At 40.9% G+C, this 24,838-nt stretch overlaps 1 protein-coding gene across 14 annotated transcripts in view; it reads left to right on the forward strand.

Annotated features, from left to right (window-relative positions):
- The first annotated feature begins 1,035 nt into the window (after nucleotides 1-1,035).
- The window catches only part of ACTN2 (actinin alpha 2), a 76,095-nt gene continuing 52,292 nt past the window's right edge, over nucleotides 1,036-24,838 (forward strand). For 12 of the 14 annotated variants that reach the window (XM_086627631.1, XM_086627640.1, XM_009992712.2 and 9 more), the window contains exon 1: nucleotides 1,057-1,161. In XM_086627631.1, coding sequence (XP_086483757.1) covers nucleotides 1,057-1,161 — 105 coding nt within the window. Of the gene's footprint in view, nucleotides 1,162-24,838 lie in introns of all 14 variants that reach the window. The other 2 variants (XM_009992714.2, XM_009992713.2) reach the window with 1 other exon arrangement.

Genomic DNA, 24,838 nt, shown 5'->3' on the forward strand with positions numbered 1-24,838 from the left:
GCTTTTGGAATATACCGACCACGTTTTCTGGAAGAAAAAGGTATATGTTGCTTTTTTAAGTTGTGCTTCCATACTTTCTAGTTTAACTCCAGAACCGATCTCCAATCCAGAGCCGATCTCCACTGCAAATTGTTTCATCTCTTGGATCCCCAATCTCTTGGAGATTGGACTAGATGATCCTTTGAGGTCCCTTCCAATCCCTAACATTCTGTCATCCGTTTGTCTGCGCTGGCTCTTGAGATCCTTAATCTGAAAGGGAAAGTGTGAAGTGACTCGAGGGTCCACACGGACTTCAGACTAATGACAAACAACGTCATACTGCGTTAGCAAATCACAGACGGGTCTTGAGAGGTAGAAATACATGTTAGTAGGGAAAAAAAAAAGGCAAGTATTTTATCGAATTGGAAGGAAAGACAGACAGACGAATAGACAGTAATTTTTGGCTAGAGTGCTTCCGGGAGCTGAGTTCCCCCGCTCAGCCTTCTCCTCCTGCAGGCATTCCAGCTGCCCTGTCCAGAAGCAGCGCAGCGGCGGCCGCAGTGCCGCCCGTGAGCGCGGTGCCCCGGCCCCTGCCCCTTTCCCGTTCCCCTTCCCTTTCCCTGTCCCTTTCCCGGCCCGGCCGAGGGCGCCGCGCCGCCTGGAGAGGGGCTGGAGCCGCCGCGCCACGTGACAGCCCGGCGGGGATAATAAGCCGCAGGAACGAGCCGCCCTGGGCTTCTCCGGAGGGTCAGCCGCAGGGACCTACAGCAGCAGCAGCAGAGAGAGAAAGGGAAGGGGGCAGGAGAGAGAGCGAAGGAAGGTCACCACAGGTCAGCACCTACCTGGCAGTTTCAGCCTCTGCTCTCGGCAAGACCCGCCAATATTCACTCCCTGTCACCTTGCAAAAAGAGAGAAAGGAAAGAAAAAAGACACTGCTACCTACAACCCATCAGCAAGTAAACTAAGCTTAAATATATATATATATATATATATATATACACACACAAAAGTAGTAGAAGCCACAGCTGAAGGCGATCCCCGGGTAGCACAAATAGCATGAACCAGATAGAAACAAACATGCAGTACACCTACAACTATGAAGAAGATGAGTACATGACCCAAGAAGAAGAATGGGACAGGGACCTGCTCCTGGACCCAGCATGGGAGAAACAGCAAAGGAAGGTCTGGAAATAAAGTAATGTGTGTCTGCATGTGCGCTTCTGTGTGCGGTGTTGTCCCCTCTTATTGCCGTGCTGCATCTGGAACTGCCAGGGCTGTGCAGTAAGGGGTTCTGATTTTGTAAGAAAATATATTTTACATTGTATAAAGCATATGTATCATATGTATTAGCTGTGATATACTCTGAGGATAAAGCATTCACTTTTTGGATTCTTAAGTAAAACCTATGTAAGATGAAACTAATTTATGAGAGTCAGGAGTTTCTTTTTATATTGCACTGGAAATATTCTGTCAGTATCTCTATATTTATATATTAGCTGTCAATAGGTATTTCAGTAATTTTTAACCTCACTTCCTGGATCTTCCTTTTGGAAAGCAAACTCTGAATTGATGTATGTGCCTGATTGCTTTTCGAAAACAGTAAACTGCAATTCTAAACAGGGAGAAGAATGAAATGCTTCAAAATTGTTGTGCAAAAAAAGTTTGCAATGCTTTTGAGACCAGACTTGGAAATTGTGATCCTGCAAGTCAGCTCTTATTAGAATTTAGTCTTAATTCTGACTGAATCACCTGACAAGGAAAATATTGTCTAGAAATACATCCAGGCTAGATTTGGAAAACTGTAGTTCATTATTAAGTTCCCACATGCCAATTCACTGTTCGGGAAAAAACAGGTCTGTAAATTCCTTGGTCTTGCCTTTTAGGTGTCAGAAAACTATCATGCCAGCAAGTACTGTCCATGTTCTTTTTCTGAAGGTAGACAGGGATTATAATCCTATCAGCAGTCTTGTCAATTGTTTGGCACTTTAGTTAAAGATTGTCAATGTCTAATTTCAGAACACTGAGTTTTAAGCACCATATGGAAAACAGGGAGATAAAATATAGGAAAGGATTTGTTACTTGCTAATGTAAAATGATGTTGAAGTCACAGCTTACAGATCTGGGATTAAAAGGTTATCTGCTGGTTACAAGAATGAAAAAAAAAAGAAACGAGGGGGGAGGGAGAGTGACAGAAATGGCACTCTAGACAATGAAGTTGAATATGCTTTTTGCTCTAGGTGAGCATCTCACTTCAAGAACTTAAGTAGAAGTTGCCAGCTTACATCTGATAACAGTCTGGCCCACTGTCGCAGTCACAGCTTCTATAAAAGCTATACTATGAAAGAGAGAATAGCTATAAAAGTAAGAGCTGTTAGAATCATTGGGGCCAATGGGTTTGCTTTTCCATTAAAATCGGTACAGCCAATATTTTCCTGTCAGTTTTACTTGTAGCTTTCCTCCTTCTGTGAGTTTAGCTGGTTTTATTCATTTTCCTACATTCACACCTGTTCAGATCCTGCTGTACGAGTATAATGAGAGAATTTCTGGGCTAGGTTGGAGTTAACTTTTCGTGATCTACCAGCTACTGCAACTCCTAACCGATTATTAAGCTGTACTCATCAACACTGATGTTTGTTTTAATTTGACACTCTAGATGATGAACTATTTTTTTGTGTTTTGTCATGAGAATGGAAATTATCTTAGTGCTTAAGTACTTCAGTGATTTGAAACTGCTCAGCCATAACAGGTCCTGATTACATCTGAGTAGGATTCAGTTGTCCAGCATTTCAGAGAATGATGTTTTCGAAATAAATAAATATTGGACAGAACACTAGTTAGTCAGCTCTCTGGTGCGGTTTTCCTACAATGCAGATAAATGATAAAAAATAAAGAGAATTTAGATTCTGTAGGCTTTCTTATGTTTGCAGTAAATCTGTTGACTTTTACAGAAGGGCAGGGAGTAGTTCATATAAGACCTCATAGCAAATTTTTTGTTTCTATTCCTTCGAACAGACAGCACTTCAGCAGAAAGTCCGGTTTCCACCCTGATAAATTAAAGCAGACTCTGCCTTGCTTCCACGGAGCAGAGAGATTATGGCTTTGCTACTTCATGTTGTCAGTTCCCAGGGCTTATTTTTAATATTAAAGTGATACCACATTCAAATAACTTTAGAAGAGGGGATCCTCATTCCTTGTCTTGGAAAGGAGTCTGAAGTTATTATTACATGAAAAATAACTACTCTTGTGGTAAAGATAAACTTCATAAGATTTCAAGGCTTCTCTCTTTTTGTAATTAGTGCTAAGACAGTTGCAGAAAGTGCTTTCTTTATTTTCCTATTTATCGGGAGAAGATTGCAGACACATGGGCACAGATCTTCGTTCAAAGTGGTAATATAATATTGACAAGTGATCTCAGTGGAGCCCTGGCAGTTGGCAGCATATATTTTCTATTAGACAGTCTTGGAACAAACCGAAAATAAATGCCATTGTTTCTATTGTGGGCTGCCGTCTCCAGACTTGCCATTTCAGTGATATGCCTGGTATGAGATCTGTCAACAGATGCTGGTAACACATGATGACGTCCATAGGATTACAATGGATGTGATGCCTAATTATAACCATGGTTCATAGAGTATTATGGTCTGCTATAATCCAGGTTCTTTGGTGGCTGCAGATGTCAGAATAAATATGAAGTGCTCTATAGAAAAGGAGGCTGAGCAGTAGCTCAGCTCTGTCTTTCTGAATGTGAACACCCACCTAAATGTTTTGGTTAGGGTAACATTTAGCCTGTGTCCAATCAAGAAACCAAGAAAATACAACAATTTGACCATTCGCTGCATTAGACACTATCGGTAAAGACTTAAACTGCTCATATGATTGGAAATTTCAGGCAGCAACTTTAAAGAAAGATTACATAACAAAATAATTTGTATTTTGGATGGACATGCTGTCTTTGGTGGGAACTAATTAGAGAAATACAGCCTTGGTGTCTTTTGAACATATAGATGGGAACCATGAGACTGGAAGCTTCTGAAATCTCCTGCTTGATCCGGTACACTTCCACTGGCCATGTGTGCTTAAACAGCAGTTGAAAGACCTGTGAAAGTGGCTCCTTGTTTCTTCAGCACTACATGGAAATCAAAAAGTATTGGAAATCAGAAAGTCTGGCCAGAGCGGGTGAGGTTCTTTTCTACACTCTGCTCTGTAAACTTAGACAAGATCAGCTCACCTCAGACCTCGGTTTTCCCACTGGTAAAAGGAGGACAGCAGTGATATTTGTAACAACTGATAGAGGTGGTTGGTTCCATGGTATGTCAGACTAGTAATTAGCTGTCTTTCAGTCCCTACCCTGCTGGACTGGAGAGGAAGCAAAAATCATGATAGCTGATAGTGGAAGACTTAAAACCTGATATCTCTTCTCTCCATGATAAATTTATTTCTTAAGTTTCCAAAAAAAAAGTTCAACGAACTCCACAAACTGTATACATTTCACTAGCCAGTATGTCAGTATAACTAAAAGGAGCATAGGAAAATGCAGTGTCCCTTACTTTAGGAAACCAAGCACATCAACACCACTCAAAATGCAAACATATTGTTTGCAGGATGTTTGAACTGCCAACACCCCTTAGTGAGCTGTGTGTTTAAACAGTACTCTTTTTTTATTTGTAACTTTTGCTAGAAATACTGGATTATAGGAGTGTGCTTTTTTAAATTTTGAAATGCAATGTAGTTTGTTAATTTTTAAAAGAAGTCTTAAGCCTTCAGGATAGAGAAAAGACTTGAAGGTTGTGAAACAGGTGTGATCCATTCTTCAGGACAGTTGTACTGTATTGTAAAGCACTAAACTGGCTCCATGTATTTCATACATATCTTCTGCAGTCATTCAGTTGTCTCCCTGACACTGCTGCACTAGCATGTGTAAGGGCAGGACTGGGAACATACTCCTTGCCTTACTGATATTATTAGAGATGAATGATCTTATTCTAGCTTGCTGTATGGCCCTGATACCACCGCTTTGTTAATGCAGAAGGGTTTTAATGAAGGTGTCAATGCAATTTCTGACCATTTTGACTTTTTTTACACTATATAATAAACTAATTTGCACTATAGAATAAACATGAAGACTCAAAATATTTGTTTACCTTGATACTGCACTGTCTGTGACTGCAAGTCTTTTTGATGACACTGAGTGCTGTGAATGAGTGAGGACTTCTTTGGAAAAGGTTCTTTAGGAAAGAAGCTGTGTCTTTCCAGTCTTCAGCAGTACGTATCAGATTGCATCTTCGGTGCAACCTGTAAGGATTTATCTGCATTACCTCCTTCGATTGGTAATACAACTCCTGTTATTCTTGCAAATAATAATAATAAAAAAAAGGCATTTGAAAGTCACATGTATGGCAAATTATTTGGAAGAAGCCACCAGGACTATGAATTATGGACATCATCCTTCTTTTTCTAGTGTTGCTGCAACTTCATTAAGTACAGATTTTGAGAGGTTCGCTGCAGCCTGAAAGAGAAATTGACCTTGTGTTCAGTCTGACTTCATTGTCTATAAATAAAGTTACAGTCAGTGTCCTAGATTCACTCTCAAGTCTGCGTAGTATTCTATGGATGTAATCTAAATTGTTTTCTTATCAGAAACCTCTTCCTAGAAGAGGTCTGCTGGTGAGTGAGACAACAGATGATGGAGTGGAAGGAAAGAACTTCATTCTTCAACCAGGAAGAGAATGTAAGAAAGAACCAAGCCTGGATGAATGAAAACAAGTGCAAGGCAGAAAAACGTTGGCAGGAGAGGCTGGATGCCACCAGCAAAATTCAGTACTGTGGAACCACTCCTCATGGACTTGCAGGCTCCAGATTGAAATCATTGTCATGGAGAATATAGCAATACCTCCAGTGTGTACAGGGCATTCCAGCCTAGCTGTTGCTCTTTTACTGAAATGATCTGGAAATAATCAAAGTTGGGGTTTTGAGTGTGGGTTTTTGAATGGGAGTCGTGGTGGGTTTTTTTTGGTTTTGGTTTTTTTTTTTTTCCCAGAAAGTGCAAAATTCTTTCCTTGAATAATCAGCCTTGAAGTTGAGCTCCCATACCACACAGAGAAACCATACATCTCCTGAGGGTTTTTGATGAGATGACACTTTTTACCCATGTGCAATGCCAGTGGGATTGTTGAGAAGGCACAGAGATTCCTCTCTGCAAGTAAGCAATAAGAACAGGGTCTGGATGAGAACCAGAGGTGAATGTAGGAGGGGTGAGGGAGGCAAAAGGTACACTCTTTTCTAAGAGAGTATCAGCCTTCTCATTACTTATTCCTAGTACTTACCTGTTAACAATTGGTTATTTCTTATAAAGATGGGGCTCCTGGTTTGAGTAGCTTTAGGTCTAATTTCAGAAGGGGATTTAATTTGTTAGGAGGAAAATTCTCCAGAGTCAAAAGCAGAATGATAGTCAGTGGAAAAATCATGTGCTATACTGAATCCTACACTGCAATTCTCTGTCTCCCTTACCCTTTATGCACAGAATTAGGATGATGTAAGTGTCTTGGGAATTCTGTAGGTTGAAACGCAGGATTTTCTATTACTACTAATAGAAAAGCAAACAATTTCACCTTCTTAGACTTATTTTTTTTCTAGTGTTCAGCCAGTACTGTGATTATCTTCTGTAGAAGAACAATGTCTTGCCAAATGATGTATGCTACCATAGATGGAGAGTGTGCCTTATGGTAACATGAAGTTTCAGCACTCCAAGGCCAAATGCTTCTCCTCCAGGTGCATCAAGAGTTTTCTTTTCAAACAGTGTATGTCAAAACCTCTAGTGTTAAGAACACACACATAAAACATCTCCTGTTTCCTTTTAAATCCTGGGTGCTCAGTAATTGACCTTCTCAGTGGTAGATGGCCCCATGTAGAGTCTGACTCAGAACTTGGTGGTCAATGGATGGACTTAATTTTTTTTCTGCCTCAGCATGTCTTAATTTTTCAGCGTATACTATAACTGTCCTAAATATTAGACACTGATGCAACAGAAGGACATGGTGTTGCAGTTTCTCTGCTCCTATGAAGAGTTGCCGTGAGGGCAGAGGGACTCTGTCTAGAAAAATGGGATGCGTTTATGGCTTGTTCTGTATGATTGGCCTCTTAGAGATTAGTGCTTGTTAAAATAGTAACATGTTAAATTCTTCTTGCTGATGTTACTTGCATGGAATGGTGCTTGAGAGGAGCATGCTGAAAGGATAGTGGAATGATCATATTTTGTCAGTGTGCTTCATATTCTGTCTTGGAAGCTGTCAATAAGGTGTGCAGCTAAAGAAGGCCCTGAATACTGTGGTGCTGGTATATGAAGGATAATTCAAAGAAAACTATTACAAAATTCACTTAACTAGAAATGTTTATGGAGGTAGTTTTTTCAAATGGGAAGGCTTTCTTTATCAATATTAAGCATGAGAAATCAAGATATTACTCAATATTAGATTTTCTGCTTAAACTCAAACGGCCCTCTTAATGTTGATCCAGTCCAGGCTCTCTATGCTTTTGTTAGTGTTGTCAAACGGGTACTTCCTGCAGTCCCAATTCAGCTGTTATTTACCACTCACCCCTGAATATCTGCCAGCAACAGGACTGTATGGTTATGAAAAGAAACAATAAGATCCATGGGAAGGAAATGCTACCTCCTGCCTGCACTCACAGATACACACCACAGCCTCCTCTGAAATTTGTATAGTAAAACGTCTGGAGATACGCTGATCCAATTAGTAAGACAATAAGGATTGGAAGAAAGTATGGATCTAAGTGGGTTTCCATAAGCTGCAACCAAGGTACTTAAGAGCTAGAGGAAAGTTGTGTGTTAAGCAGCGGACTTTCCTATAATCTCTTGGGGGTGGGAGGTCTGCATCTTGCCATGGATCTGTGTTTGGATCACTGGAGAGCTGAAGAGAGAGGCATAGAGTTGTTTGCTTGGAGAAGCACTGAGGGTCTTCAGCCCTGCAACTGCAGTAAATAGGGAATCCACACGCATACCATTTGTAGCCCTGTGCAAGCAAAAGCAGCACTCAGGTATATTCTGTAAACTAATGAATCCCAGTAAGAAAATATCATGATTACGTCACCAGTTTCCAAATCAGACTAAGACAGCTCTGCAATCTGAATTTTGGCTGCTTTTTGCCAATGGGGTAACACAGTTAGAAACTTTCCACCAAAGTCCTTCCATCCTCTTACAAGTAAGACAAAAAGTGTTTCATCATTATGATGGAAAAATCAAATACCGAATGCCTAACGTAAATTTAATCACTACTGCATAAATTCTGATCCATTTAATGATGTTTAATTTAGGTAGTAATTTCAGTATTGCACTGTACAATTCTACTGAATTAATTTCAGTGAGACTGAGCATTAGTATTTTCTTTTATTGTGAATGGTGAATACTATATAGGTATTGGTAGTATTTTAGAAGTTGTACTGCAGAGCCTGCTTACAGAAGAGTGCATTGGATTCGTATCTGGAATGCAGGTGGACATGATGCAGAAAGAAGCATGTCTATAAAATAGCATTAAATGGGAATTTGTGCCCCTCAGCTTTGTCCCATGTTAAAAGATGTCCCTCCTGCATGTTATTTTATATTCTTGCAAGCAAACAAATATAAAAGTACTTACACAGCTGGCAAAGTTGAGTTGTTTTGGATGGCTTTACTGCCAAGCATAATTTCTTCTGAGCCCTAATTGTTGGGATAAACAATGTGTAACTGATGTGGTATTCCTCTAATGTGAGCAGCAAAAAGTTGCTGACTGTAAGTGAATATGTAGTTTATGGCTATGCATTCTTTATTCTCAGCTGATACCAGAAGGAGAATGTATTCCCATTGAGCACTCCATTTCCTCCTAAATTAAATTTAATTCTTAGTAGTTTGGGGTGATTTTCAAGTCTTCAGTATTGGAAGAACATCATTTAATGAAATGCTGTGATGTTTGTTCTTACAAAATCACTGGATTTGTTAGTTTTAAATATGCCTCATGTTGAGAGACTTGATGCCTAAAGCTGAGCATAACTATACAGGTGCTTTACGATGCTCTTTTTCTACCTGATAAAATTGGGCATGTATTTAAAGATAGATGTTACCTCTTTACACATCATTTAACCCGCAAACACTGTTATGATCACCCTCTGTGACTGTTTCTGTACACATTCTGTAGTAGCTCTTCCTGCTGGAAGTACAAGTAACTCTTCAATACAGACCAAGCTAGCATGGTCCCAGTAATCCTCAAACTACTGGTGTGAAAGGATTACAGGGCAGGTGTTACTGCTCTGCAGGAACAGAGCATCTGCAGCGAGAGAGAGGTAGAAGACTTTCAAATGTAATGTCCTCCTTTTAGGAAGGTGTCCCACTTGAAATGGCACGTTGTAGAAATACACTTCATTCTTTAGAAGGCCTGTCCAGAGGGAAGCAGAAGCTGAGGGTTGTCTGGCTAATGTTTAGTTAGTTTTTGTATTTGGATTTTAAATTTCCATGTGTGCACACAGGTGAGAAAATTAGTCCTGAATTTATGTCCTAGGTGCAAGAATAGATACTACTGCTCCTATGTCTGGTCCCAGTATTCCCTGCTTTTGAGTTATAAGGACAAACAACTTTGTCCATGTCTTCATCTTCAAAGTAGTGGTTGTAATACCTATGTGCTGGCTTTACAGATGAAAGTGCTAAGTGTTTACTGTACTTGGTATAAGATTTTTCATTTACTTAAAATGCTTCGTCCCACCTCTTCTTAACTGTCAGAATCCCTTCCACTTGAAATCTGGTGCTTATTCTTATTTTTGTTCGAAAACCTGTGAGCAAAATCAGTCCAGCCATCCAGTACTTTGATAACTAGCAGAACATAATTTAGAGCACATGGCTTCTACTCTGAACTGCCCCCAAGAAAAGCCTTGCTCACCTCCACTACCATAGCAGGAGTCTGCCTAAAGTGACTACCCTCATCTAAAATTAGCATCGGTGATTATTCCTTAAGCATCTAAGGAAACACTCATATTTTTATAGGTGTTGAACACCCAGGCATTTCCACTGACGTCGGCAGGAACTTCTGTCTCTTTTGCACCTCTGAAAATCAGCCTGCTGTTTTGGTGTTCACAGAAAGGCTTAACCATCTAGCATTAAGTGATTTTTTTTTTTTTTTTTTAACTCTGTTTTGTGTTTAATCTTGGCACTAGTGTAGCTTTTCACTGCTGCAAGACTTAAGACATTGCACTCTTTAATATGAAGATACGTGGTACGCAGCTGCACTAAATACAAGTTAAAAAAAATACATAAATGATTGTGTAGCTCTGGGGTATTCTTTCACCTAGATGAGTTTCTTTATCATCCATCTAGAATTAATATTAAAAGAGAAACAAAACACCATACATGAGGCTGAAGTTCGCTTGCTTTCCTTTTGTTTATGGCTTTTATTTCCATGACTGCACACAGGTTCCAACACGGCTTCTCTTAATAATAGATACGCTATGAACAAAGAACTGTGTGTTTAATTGACAAAGCAGTTCGCTTCTCACAAATGCTGTACTGTCTAAATTACAGATGTTTATGCTTTCAGCAGTTACAGCCATCATTGTTTGCTATTTATCCGTCTATTCTTAGCCAAGTGCTTGAGAACAAGTTACTTAGTTACATTTCATATTCATGTATAAACAAACCATCCAAAGATCCTGAGTAATGTTTTGCTTTTTACTATGTTTTCAAGAAAAGCTCAGTAATTTAGGAAGCTGAGTCTCACTAAAAATTATTTAGGAACTCCAGAATTTTTCTGAAATTCTACTGGCTTACAGGATATGGAAAATGTTTTAGAAAATGTTACGTATAGCTAATGCCTCCTAAAAAACATCAGAGCTAGAAAAAATCAACCCGATATGTTTGAGCAGTATCTTCAACAGCAGAAGTTACCAAATTCTTTAAAAAACAGATTCTCAAAACACAAATGAAATAAAAATTTGTTTTCTTTTTTTTAATCATCAGTTAAGATAGTAAAGAAATTAACACGGATGGATTATACACTTTGTGTACTGAGAAATATTGCATGGAGTAACCTGGCATATGCCACAGAAGAGCTTTCTGTTGCTTAATTGGGAATTAGTGCATCAGGTTTTCCTTTCCCTATAAATCTCAACTGAAACCTTATTTTAGATTACAAGTGAAACTAGATTCAATGATCTTCAAATGTACTACGTAACAGAGTGCAAAGACAACATTTACTGTGTAAATATCTTGGGGTCTGACTATTGACATAACTTTTCTCATCATTTGTTGGTGTCAGGGGCTTAAGGTTTCAAAATTTGCTTTAGCTTTATCAGTCAGAAAACATGCTTTTCTGATAATGGAAGTGTTTTAAAGAACATTGATAAATTGGATGGGAACATACTTTTGTCCCACTCTGATTGACTGTATTGACCAATTTATAATGGATTTCCTTACTTACCTGGCATTGTAGTGTATAATTAGTGGATAAAGATAGCATGGTGAAGAAAATCAACAGAGAAAGCAAGGGAAAGACGTTTGGAAATCCAGTCAACTAAATCCTGGATTAGCCTACTTTAATTAATCCTTCTATTTCCAGAGGGCATACCTTTGTTCCTTCCATACTATAATGTGTGAATAGTTCTTTTTTATCTCATCTTAAAAAGTATTTGGTCAATTAAATATGTATCTGATGAAACAAAAATGTTAGCCAGCACTATCTGTCATAGTGGGAAACCGGGAGGAGCACTGTAGGGCATAGCTGGTGGAAGAAGGACCTGAGGCTGGAGAGAGAATAGGAGATACAATCTTATTATAAGAAGGTTCATTTGGCACTGATAGGGTAGTGGTAATGCACGTTTATTGCTTAATATACTTGAGAGAAAGCCCCAGGCAATATAAAGGGCATAGACTTCACCTTTAAAGCACACCTGCAGATTTGTCCCTTGCAGATCCACCATAGTATTCGAGACCATCTTTGGACTACCTGTACTTTGTTTTTAACTCTCTAGAGGGAGAGGCAAATATAACAGAGATTATGCTTTTGTTCTGTAATAGCAAAGAAGTCGCCAGTTGGAAAAGAATATAGAGGGAGAGAAAAAACCAGAAAAATGTCTGGTCTTAAACCTTTTATTGTTGCTGAAACAATTCCCTCCAAATCTGTTGGCATTTTTACTGTGAATCCTTTTCTGAAGATGCCTTCTAATTTGTTGATGCTTTTGTGAAGTAGAAATGCTGACCATAGAAGGTGGTGCTCCAGAATTAACTTTTTCTGAGCCATATAGAAATGAGTGAATTTCTTTTGACCCTGTAACAGTTAAACTTTTTGTTGGATATTTTGGTCCAATGACATGATAAATACCTTTTTCCATTCTTATGTTTCATAGCTTTTCAGTAGTTACATCAAAAAAGTGCACCTTAAACATAGCTCTTTGTCTAACTAGTGCTTGCAGTGAGACCTTCCAAATACCACTTTGCTTAAAAGTGATGCAAAAAGCACCAGAATGCAAACAGCTTACCGTTCCATTAATTGAATCTGTCTTCAAAAGTATCAGGAGTTGTCTTGATTTTGTTCACCCAAGATCTGTATCTAAAAACTTGTGGAAAGCAAGAGAGGGTGCATGAGAGGGATTTTTGGGAGCATGCATCAGTACACTGGAGTTTCTAACGGAACCTACACACTTCACACTCTGTGAGCTCTCTGCTTAGGTCCCTAGTGTCCTACCTGATTGGTTGGGGAGAGGTATCTTTTGGACAACACTTTGAGATATGAATATATATTTCTATAGAAATGCAAAGATGCAATCTTTATCGCATGGCTGATAGAGTCAGTTAAAGCTTTTATAAAAATGTGTACAACATACCTTTGCTACGCTCAACTTTGTGCAGTGTAGTGGCAAATCTATTTTAATGCTCTGACAACTGGGCATGAACTGATTTATTTGTAGGTATGGGCTGTAAAGTTTTGTGGTATAAGTTGATCAAGAATGCTGTGTAAGATATTAGTTGCTATAGCTATACTATTTCAGGTCGCAATGTCGGAATTACTTGTTTTTATAGTGTAAATTCAAGCTCTGCAATGTGCAGTATATTGGAACAGAGAATATGTGGTTAGTATGCTCTGAAGTTAGGTTACCCTGTTAGGGGAAAATACTGTTGTGCCATGCAAATAGTTGGCAGTCCTCAGAGGTTCAGTCTGGATGCTGTACGCTCCCAGTCATGCTATGTGGGAGTACTGTGTCTCTGTCAAAAAGGCACTGGTCCTTGTGGGCGACACTTCTCTATTTCTGCAGATTTTAGTAGGAGGCAGTTTGAAGGGCAAAATTTGGCAGTGTTGCATGTAAAAAAAAAAAAAAACCCACCTAAACCCAACCTACCATGATCTGTTAATTGTTAAATTACTAAATACTAAAACCAATATGGCTTATTGAAAGAGATCAGCATGTCTATCAACTTTTTCTTCAAGGGAAATAGAAAACCAGCATCTGAATATGAAAGAAAACAAAAGCCATTGACCAAAAATAGATTATTCGAAACTGCATTTGTATGGTTCCATTAGTCTGTTTTTTGTTTGGTTTTGTTTTAGTTTTAAAGCTTTACTCCCATTTAAGAACTGTATTCTGAATATGTTTGATTCTCAGATAATTTTTTCACCAATGTTTGTTTTTTGAGGCTTGTGAAATAAAAGTTCTTTCACTCGCTACAGTATTTTAAATTTGCAGAATGACATGAGACTGTAAAATGCTGCACAATCACTCAATTTGAGATGAACAGAGCCCTCCTAATTCTGCATTTAGAACACTCAGTCTGTGGGGATATTTACATTTCACCTCTACTGTGGGGTAAAGATTTTGGCCAGACATGTGAAGAGGTTTGACTACCTGAAAGAAATTGTACAAAAAGCTATTGAAGAGTAAGGACTCAAATGTTGACTCTTTACTCATTGTCTGTCTCTTCACTCTCATTAGAGAAGCAATTTAATATGGGGCTATTATAACTCGGAAATTTGTTAGTAATTTGAGAACTTTATGTTTACTTCGCAGATTACTTATTTACCATCCTGTAGTGCTAATCTTGTACCTTGAGCATTTTAATGCATTGAACATTGAATAATAGTTTGTAATCCAAAAAATGCAGTAGTATTAATTCTGTTACGACAAGGTATTAACATGACTGTTGTTTTACATAAAAGGCAAAGAGAGTAGAGTCATCAGAAAGGTGGTGTATAGCTGTAAATGATGTCATGCATATTGTTATTGAAGTAGGAGGGAAGATGAACAGGTAAGATCACTGGAAACACCAAGGGATTACTCCCCATTACTCCATCTAGCTAGAATGAATAATACAGGGCTGCTGTAAGACAACTGGGCATTGCAATTTGGACAAGTTTTCAAAGAGTATTGCCTGAATGCTGTTTGTGACCATCTTTTTTCAAGGATTCATGCATATAACATGAATGAACAAACTATACTGGAAAAATCGTCTTTGACATCCAAGAGAAAGCTGACTTGCAAATCCCTGACCTTTGTCACTGCTCAGCAAGGTGGTGAAAATACTAATTAAAAGTCTCAGTCTTGCAAAGTCTTCCGAGTGGAATATTGTAATATCTCCAAGGCCCCAACTAATGATGAAAGATAACCTTGTACTGAAGATGGACTTTTAATTTATTGGTTGAGAATGTGTGGCTGAGGGGAACCTTTCACTTTTAGGTCAGTGTTTTGAACCCAGGCCAGGAGAATAAGTGACAAGGTTGCTAATGCATGCAAGCTGTTTGGTAATGTCTATGAGGTGAGTTGTACTCCCAGTTTAGCTCTTGGGGGGACAGGTGTCCCCATCATTTAAACGACCAGAAATGGCAGCTTCATTGGAGGTGCCCAAAACTGACCTTATTAGTGAGAGGCTGGGACGGTGACTTTTCATCCTAGGGGTGAAAGCTAAAACAATTTCTGTATGTGAAAATGTTTTCTCAGATTGCATCTGTGGGGTTATTCACAGTCATTGCTATTCTTAACAGTTCCTTGAGTGACTTCTTTCTCCGTACCTAAGTGACTGGCACATTTCATAACTCACTAAGTTTAAGGAAGGAAGGATAACTAGCATGCAGCTAGATTTACAGTAGTAGGTAACTGGTTTATGCTAATCAGCCAGCTTTGATCTCTTAAATGTAGAGTTAACTTTGAATGGCTGAGAACAGATGCTGAAGATGTTGGTAATTGTTACGTGTTGTTTTCCATCTGTTTGCAGTCAGTTCTGTTTTTTATTATTTTTAAAGTGCTTTATTTACAAGATATTTATAGTTTTGTCAACTTTCGAATCTTTCTTGCTGCTCTTTCTTTATTAGGCTTTTTTTCAGGGTAATGTTTGAGCACCTCAAAAGCAATGATGAATTTTCCCCCACAGTAGTGCTGTGGGATATGGAGGGTTTATTAGTCTCATTATCCTTGAATACAGAAGTGGGACACTTAAAAGTATTCAGCTATGGCTACCATCTGGTCCCATTGTTGTTAAAAGGCTTATAGTCCCATATGAGTAATCATGGATCATAAAATGCTCAGCGTTTAGGACAATAAAAACATTTTAAGAATTCCTCTCATGACTTAAAGGCTGTCACAAAGTTGGGGAAAAAACAGAAGTGTCAGGATTTCTTCTTCAGGATCATAATACAGACCTTAGGAAATGTATATACCCATAGAACAGATTCACTTTCATTTTAGTTTGGTTTATGTTTGACTTTCCGTGAACACTCTTCTGCCTATTGACTTTGAGTCTTCTTTCCCTCTATTCTGTTACATTTCTTCAGCTTTATTTCTTGATTTTTCTCTGTCTTCACCCTTTTACTTTCTTTTTCTCCAATATCCCTGACAAATCTCCTCCAATACTGTATTTCTTTTTGCTAAGGGAAATTAGGGGGTCATATAACAGTAGGTAGGAGAGGGAAATCAGGGCCACCACAGAAAGAACACCCTGACAGAACAGAATTTACAGCCATCTATTGCATGCCAAGTGCTTGGATTCCCGAAAGAGAGTTGTTTTCTGCTGAATGACTTCTTATTTTGTAGTCTTTGGATAACATATGTACCTAAGTTTTAGGGTTTGTCAGCCACAGAATCTGGAAGGAAAAAGAGTCTTTTTCCATTCTGCCTTTTCAAGGCTGCAATGTAGATGTCAGTTAGGATGGGAATTTTCCATGAACATCATAGAAAGTATGACTGGGAAAATCTGGGAAACCGTTTAGTCCATTCCCCTACTTTCATGCAGAAGCAAATACACTCATGCTGTCCTCAACACATTTATCCAACTTGCTCTCGATGATGTCCAAGAAAAAGGGTTTCACATTTACCCAGCCAATGTCTTCCAGTACTTCACTGCTTGTAGAGTTAAAAATTAATCTAAATGTTTCTCATTGTTTAAGCTCATGACTATCTATTAAACTCTATCTTCAGTGAACATGGAGAACTGATTTATTCTCTTCTCTGTTGTGACTTCTTAAATGGTTGAGACAAGTATTACTTTCTTTTCAAACTTCTCATGATTAAACCAGCCCAATGGTTCTATATTTTTCATAGACAAAGTTTTCTAGAATTTTATTCTTTTCATGGCTGTTTCGTGATTCTCTCCAGCTGTTCCATATTCTTCTTGAATTTTGTCCCCAGAAGAGGGGACAATATTACAGCTAATCCCTTTCCAGCACTGAGGAGATTGGAAGAAGTACTTCACGTATTGATACATCATTCTTCTTCTTAGACATTCCAATATTGTATTCGTCTTTTATAAAAGCATGACATTTTTGAATCAGGTTAGGTTGTGATCCACTGTTATTCCCAGATCCTCTTCTTCAGTGCTACTGCCCTGCCAGTAGTTCTCTTTCCTGTGTTTTTGCAGTTATTTATTTTTCAGAGGAGGGCAGTACTTCAGACTTGTTACTAATCTGCATCCAGCTTTCTTCTAGTCATTTTACTGATTTGTGAAGATTAGTTTGAATTGTAGCTCTGTCATGAAACATGCTCACAGACCTGTCATTTTGCTACCATATTCAAATGTTATAAGCATGCACTCTATTCTGTCATCTAAATGAGTAAGTAAAGTGTAGTATTGGAAATGGTTCAGGGCAAACTCCTACAGAAGTGTGCTCAATAAGCCCTTCCACTAATAGTGAGCCATTACTCACCACTAGTAGGAATAAACTCTCTGACTTCTTAAACATTTTTTGTTTTGTTTTGTTGGTTTTTTTTTGTCCTCATATGATTTTGTCTTTAGTTTTCCTCTTAGACAAATAGCTCTCTGCTGTTGCAACCAGCTTAAGTATGTGACATAAAAGGGATCTGGTTCTGTAAAGTCCTGGTGGGGGGACCTTTAAAATACTCTAGCTTAACTAGTGGAACCAGGACGAATGGCTAGAGTTTAGATAGGCAAGATAATGAGCAGAGGACATGCATATACCTAAATGCAGGCTTAGAAACATAAGTTTTTGCTTGCTTGTCCTTGGAAGTTTAATTTTTTAAATGTAAGATTGGCTTCTGCAAATGTTGATGCTAATTGCCTAGTGAAATTTCCCACTTTTGCATAAATAAAATATACCAAACCTTTTATCACCTATAAGACTGTGTTTCTGCCTTTATGATTAAATTTACCGCATGTGACTGCTCTGGTCTGCCTAGTGCTAGGAATGTATTAAAAAAATATTTGGAATTAAAAGAACATATCAGAAGCAGACAGTAGTTTACCCACCCCCGGCAGTTCCTTTGTCTTTCTAATTCCTTCACTTAACAGATTGAGCAGGTTATAGTTACACTGGAAAGATCAGAATGGGTAAAGACTTCTTGCAGTTTTTATAATGCAAGGTAAAACCATACTCATGCTTCTACTAAAGGTTTTTGTTGGGTTCATGCCTCTTTTATTTCTGTGTTATGCTTCTGAGCAAGATTCTCTTATTCGAGTGATTCTTGAAATTCCAAAAATCAAAAGTAGTTTTAGACCAGAATTGTCCTACATATCCCGAACACTTTTTAGTTTCATATGAGATTTTAAACTTTGCATGTGCTCCTACTTCTAATATACCAATGTTTCTGATTGAAAATACATTTACCATAGGTAGAATTATTTAAGCTGATAAAAAGACACAAGCAGACAACCCTTTGGCACTGCATGTATTTTGAGAAGTCACACATTTAGATCATACAGATGCCTGGTGCTGTAAAACTTTTATAAATAGGTAAATGTCATCAGCAGTAATGAAAAAAGAAGCAGCTTCTGTCAGGGGATAGAGCTGTTGTGGCATTATACCGATGGTCCATTGAAGTCCTGAGTTAACTGAAGATGTACCCAAATTTTCGTGCTTAAGAATGATCCTTCTCTCTCACATATAAAGATGGGCTTATGTGACTGAAAAACTTATTTGTTTTTTCCAGCTATCTCAGGTGATCCAATAAAGATATTATCTTCCTGTTCCCAATAAATCTTGCAGTATTTTAACTGTTTTAGCCCCTCTGGAGACCTTTTGAAACCTCTTATCCTCCTTCCTTTCCTTCCTGTTCTTCCCTTAAGAGAAAAAGACTGAGGTGAGGACAGTGCATGCAGTGATCCATACTGAATTTCACGTACACCTTGCTGCCTCCTGGGTTTTCTTCCATTTTTAGACCTATGGGACAACATAACATTTCTGTTTTCTCCTCTGAAAGAAAGAACTAATGTCACTCACTATGTAACAAAAGGCTCAGTAGTCTTTCTTGATATTTCCTGGTTTCAGCCTTGCCAAATTATTCTTGAAGGGATATTTACATGGTCTGTGATTTTTTGTTAACAGTGAGCACTGTAAAACAGACGTGCAATCATTCAGTGCTGGGACAGGGCTGCATGTTTTACAGGAAACTCTAGACTCGCATAGGATTAGGCCACCTGCTTTGTAAGGACTGAGGACTCCCCGGGCTCTTCCATGCAAGCAAAATGCAGAATGCTAGCAAGACATGTGCAATGTCCTGTGTGATGAATGCATCCCTTTGACGACATCTCCTGTGAATGATAAAACTAAGGAACTGAGGTGAGGTTCCCTTAGTTACTAGAGCAGGTCTGCTGACAGTGCAGAGCATGCTAGCATATCATCTCTGACACCATCTGTTCAGCTATATGGATGGATGTGCTGGAGGAGGGAGGGCTTTCCCCAACTTTGGATTTGGGGACCTTGTGATGGAGCTTTTACTGACTTCCTCTGTGAGACAGTGTCGTGGGTTATGTTGAACCACCCCACACACAGCCGGTCACTCCCCCTCCCCCACCCCCAGGAATGAGGGAGAGAATTAAAGGATAAACGTGAAACCCGTGGGTTGAGATAAGAATGATTTAATACAGATGATTTAATACAATGTAGGTGCTCACCACCCCTCGTATGCGAAGCCCGTCTCGTCCCAAAAACTGCAAATCCCGGACGAACGCGAGGCCCCGAAATAGAGAGGGGCAGAGAGGGAGAGAAAGAGAGAGAGAGAGAAAGAAAAAAAAAACAGCAGAGCAACAGCGCAGCAAGCGCAAAAGAGCAAAAGTGCAAAAAAAAGAGCAAAAGCGCAAAAGCCCTTCTTCCCGGCTGACCCTCGCTTTTATACTGGGCATGACGCTGCATGATATGGAATACTAATTGGCCAGTTTGGCCCTCAGTCTTAAGTTCCACACAAATGACAAGGGGAATCGTGTCCCCCTTGTCCCAGCTATGCTCCCCCCTTATCCTGCCGTGTTTCTGTACTCCGCACACTGAAAAGTCCTTGGAGTTTCACTTCCAACCACAAACATCAGCTTGCTATCAACATTCTTCTCAGAGTGAGCCTCTGAGTGAAACCAAAACAGGGAGCTCTTCTGGCTGTTAAAAAAAACTCTGTCCCAGCTAAAACTGGGACAGTATCCACCCCTTATTCCATACCATGCATGTCATGCTCAAACCTTACATATATACTATTCCCTTAGCCATGGGTCATCCCTCCAAAATGTGTCTTCATCTGTTACAGCAGTCTCTCAGGGCAGGAAAGATGATGTGGAATTTGCTCAGTCGGTAGAACGGATGACATGTAGTCTTTGTTGCGTGTGGCGCCTGGAGCTCGTAGTTGGTGTATCCGGCCGCTGTCTGCAGGTTGAAGATGTTGATCTTGAAGAAGTTGCTGGTTGTTTGGAATCAGTTCTGATTCTGACGAAGTTCATTCTTCATTAACCTGGATGATTCTTAATATAATGACATTAGTACAATGTGACAACCATAGTGATGATGGTATGCAGGGACAGGGTTATTCAGCAATTAATATCACACAATTCAATTCATTTTATCATCTATTTTCACCCAACATCAAATCCCCTTGAGGTACACATCGGACTTCCCCGTCCTTCTGCATCACCCACCAAGTACACCCAGGTCCCTGAGCAAAAGCAATCCCACGAATGGGTTTACCTTTACCCGAGGCAGGAATAACCCAAACTGTCTTCCCGAGTATATTCCTCATGTGCACTACAGGGACTTTGTCTCCTTCTACAGTACGTAGAAGTTCTGATTGCGCAGGACCAGCTCGATTGGCAGATCCTCTAGTGTTAACTAACCAGGTGGCTTTTGCTAAATGCGTATCCCAATGTTTGAAGGTTCCACCACCCATTGCTTTCAGTGTGGTTTTTAGCAATCCATTATATCGTTCAATCTTCCCAGAAGCTGGTGCATGATAAGGGATGTGATATACCCACTCGATGCCATGCTCTTTGGCCCAGGTGTCTATAAGATTGTTACGGAAATGAGTCCCATTGTCCGACTCAATTCTTTCTGGGGTGCCATGCCGCCACAAGACTTGCTTTTCAAGGCCCAAGATCGTGTTCCGGGCGGTGGCATGGGGCACAGCATAGGTTTCCAGCCATCCAGTGGTCGCTTCCACCATTGTAAGCACATAACGCTTGCCACTGCGAGTTTGTGGAAGTGTGACATAGTCAATTTGCCAGGCCTCTCCATATTGATATTTCGACCAACGCCCTCCATACCAAAGAGGTTTCAACCGCTTGGCTTGCTTGATTGCAGCACACGTTTCACATTCATGGATCACCTCTGCAATGGTGTCCATAGTTAGGTCCACCCCTCGATCACGAGCCCATTTGTATGTGGCGTCCCTTCCTTGATGGCCTGAGGCATCATGGGCCCAACGAGCTAGAAATTTTTCACCTTTATGTTGCCAGTCCAGATCCACCTGAGCCACTTTAATCTTGGCGGCCTGATCCACCTGTTGATTGTTTTCATGTTCTTCTGTGGCCCGACTCTTGGGTACATGGGCATCTACATGTCTTACTTTCACAATCAGCTTCTCTACTCGAGCAGCAATGTCTTTCCACAACGGGGCAGCCCAGATGGGTTTACCTCTGCGTTGCCAGCTGCTCTGCTTCCATTGCCGTAGCCATCCCCACAGGGCATTTGCTACCATCCAAGAGTCGGTATAGAGATAGAGCATTGGCCACTTTTCTCGTTCAGCGATGTCTAAAGCCAGTTGGATGGCTTTCACCTCTGCGAACTGGCTTGATTCACCTTCTCCTTCGGTAGCTTCTGCGACCTGTCGAGTAGGACTCCATACAGCAGCTTTCCATTTTCGATGTTTTCCTACAAGGCGACAGGACCCGTCGGTAAACAGAGCGTATTTCTTCTCATTGTCTGATAGTTCATTATAAGGTGGAGCCTCCTCAGCACGTGTCACCTCCTCCTCCTCTGGTGACATTCCAAAGTCTTTACCTTCAGCCCAGTTAGTGATCACTTCCAAAATTCCTGGGCGATTGAGGTTTCCTATCCGAGCTCTTTGTGTGATCAGTGCGATCCACTTGCTCCATGTGGCATCAGTTGCGTGGTGTGTAGACGGGACGCTCCCTTTGAACATCCAGCCGAGCACTGGCAATCGGGGTGCCAGGAGCAACTGTGCTTCTGTACCAATCACTTCAGAAGCAGCTCGGACTCCTTCATATGCTGCCAATATCTCTTTTTCAGTTGGAGTATAGTTGGTTTCGGATCCTTTGTATCCTCGACTCCAAAACCCAAGAGGTCGACCTCGCGTCTCCCCTGGCGCTTTTTGCCAGAGACTCCAGGTGGGACCATTCTCCCCGGCTGCGGTGTAGAGCACGTTTTTGACATCTTGTCCTGTCCGGACTGGTCCCAGGGCTACCGCATGGACTATTTCTTGTTTAATTTGTTCAAAGGCTTGTTTTTGCTCTGGGCCCCATTCAAAATTATTCCTCTTTCGGGTTATTTGGTAGAGGGGTTTTACAATCTGGCTGTAGTCAGGAATATGCATTCGCCAGAAACCCACAATGCCTAAGAAAGCTTGTGCTTCCTTTTTGTTGGTTGGTGGGGACATAGCTGTTATTTTATTAATCACGTCCATCGGAATCTGACGACGCCCATCTTGCCATTTTATTCCCAAAAACTGAATCTCCTGGGCAGGTCCCTTGACTTTACTCTGTTTTATGGCAAAGCCTGCTTTCAGAAGGATTTGGATTATCTTTTCACCTTTCTCAAAAACTTCTTCTGCTGTGTTGCCCCATACAATGATGTCATCAATGTATTGCAGATGTTCTGGGGCATCACCCTGTTCCAGTGTGGTCTGGATCAGTCCATGGCAAATAGTGGGGCTGTGTTTCCACCCCTGGGGCAGTCGATTCCAGGTATACTGGATGCCCCTCCAAGTGAAAGCAAACTGTGGCCTGCATTCCGGTGCCAAAGGAATTGAGAAAAACGCATTAGCGATATCAATTGTAGCGTACCACCTGGCTGCCTTTGACTCCAGTTCATACTGAAGTTCCAGCATGTCTGGCACGGCAGCACTCAATGGTGGTGTAACTTCATTCAAGCCACGATAGTCTACCGTCAGCCTCCACTCGCCATTGGACTTACGCACAGGCCATATAGGGCTGTTAAAAGGGGAGCGGGTCTTTGTGATGACTCCTTGACTCTCCAGTTGACGAATCAACTTATGGATAGGAATTAGAGAGTCTCGGTTGGTACGATATTGCCGTCGGTGCACTGTTGTATTAGCAATTGGCACCTGCTGTTCTTCGACCCTCAGTAACCCCACAGCAGAAGGGTCCGTTGAGAGACCAGGCAAAGTAGACAGCTGCCTGCCTTCTTCTGTCTCTACTGCAGCTATGCCAAAAGCCCACCGATACCCTTTTGGGTCTTTGAAATACCCTCTCTTAAGATAATCTATGCCAAGGATGCACGGGGCTTCTGGGCCAGTTACAATAGGGTGTTTTTGCCACTGCTGTCCAGTTAGGCTCACTTCAGCCTCTAACACAGTCAGTTGTTGAGACCCCCCTGTCACTCCAGAAATAGAGATGGATTCTGCCCCTCTGAAGTTCGATGGTATCAAAGTGCATTGGGCACCAGTATCCACTAAAGCCTTATACTTTCTAGGGTATGATGTGCCAGGCCACCGAATCCACACAGTCCAGTACACTCGATTATCCCTCTCCTCCACCTGGCTGGAGGCAGGGCCCCTCTAATGCCTGTTATCATATTCATCAGAGGAATCAGCAGGATTGGAGTCAGGATGGCTAGGAGGATCAGCCCTCCCATTTTGACTAGTGGACTGCTCACTGTAGACTGGGGCAACAGCTGTCCTGGAGGAATTGGAGAAAGTTCTATTCCTGTTGGTTCTTCCTCCCAACTGGCGTACCCTGGCCTCTAAAGCGGAGGTGGGTTTTCCATCCCACCTTCTCATGTCTTCTCCATGATCACGGAGGTAGAACCATAGCTCACCCCGTGATCTGTACCGTCTCTCTTGTCTCTCTCGAGGAGGGTAACGCCTGGTTCTGACAGCTGAAATTCTAGAACGTTCGGGTGGTGGGAAATCTACTTTTTCTCTTAATTCTCGGACCTCTTCAGACAGCTTTTCCACAGCCGCAACACAGGTTCGTATAGAAGTGTCATCATCATATCGTCGGAGGTAGGTGACCAGATTACCTACGGATAGTGGTGCTTCATCGTCCCCGAAGTCCATTATTGCCAATGAGGTGGAATATGCGGCTGGCGCACTCCGTATAATCTTCTGCCACATTGGTCGTGTGCACCGGACGTCATCTGGATCTTCGAGTCTTGGTCCGCTTCTCGAGTCAAGATAAATCAACTCTCGCACAGCCAGTTCTCTCAGATACTGAATAGCTTTTTCTATGTTGGTCCACCTGCTTACATTACATGGCACCTCGTCCTTGTAGGAGTACCTTTCCTTTATGGCTGCCAGGAGTCGTCTCCAGAGGCTGCGGACTTGTGTCTGCCTTCCAATTGCTTTATCAATGCCTCCATCCATGGCAAGGGCTCCCAGCTGCCTAGCTTCACTACCATCTAACTCCAGACTATTGGCTCCCATGTCCCAGCATCTGAGCAACCAAGAGACAATGGGCTCACCTTTAAGGCGGCCATAATCTTTTCGAATATCTCGCAGCTCGCTCATTTTTAGAGACCTGGTGGTTATCCTCTCATCTATGATGTCACTCCTCCTCCATTGAGATTTCCTCTGGGGCGAAACAGAACGCTCCCGCTTCATTTCTCGTGATGGCCCTGGTCGCTCTTCATCATCATCATCATCCTCTCCTCTGCGTTCTGACTTTCGCAGACATTTCCTTGGTTTCTCTTCCTCCAATCGTTGTGATGGCCCCGGTTGTTCTTCTTTGTCTGGTTGCTTTGATGGTCCTGGTTGCTCTTCCTCATTTGGTTGTTGTGATGGCCCTGATTCCTCTTCTTCGTCGTCTAACTTTTGTATACATTTTCTTTTCCTTACGGGGGCAACTGATAACGTTGTAGTCTGAGTAGCTATAGTGCTTGTCATGGGAGTTGAGATGGCAAGCACAATAACCCGAGAAATAAATTGATATACACCCCTA

This window comes from Tauraco erythrolophus, chromosome 2, assembly GCF_009769465.1.
Source record: "Tauraco erythrolophus isolate bTauEry1 chromosome 2, bTauEry1.pri, whole genome shotgun sequence".
Classification (NCBI taxonomy): Eukaryota; Metazoa; Chordata; class Aves; order Musophagiformes; family Musophagidae; genus Tauraco; species Tauraco erythrolophus.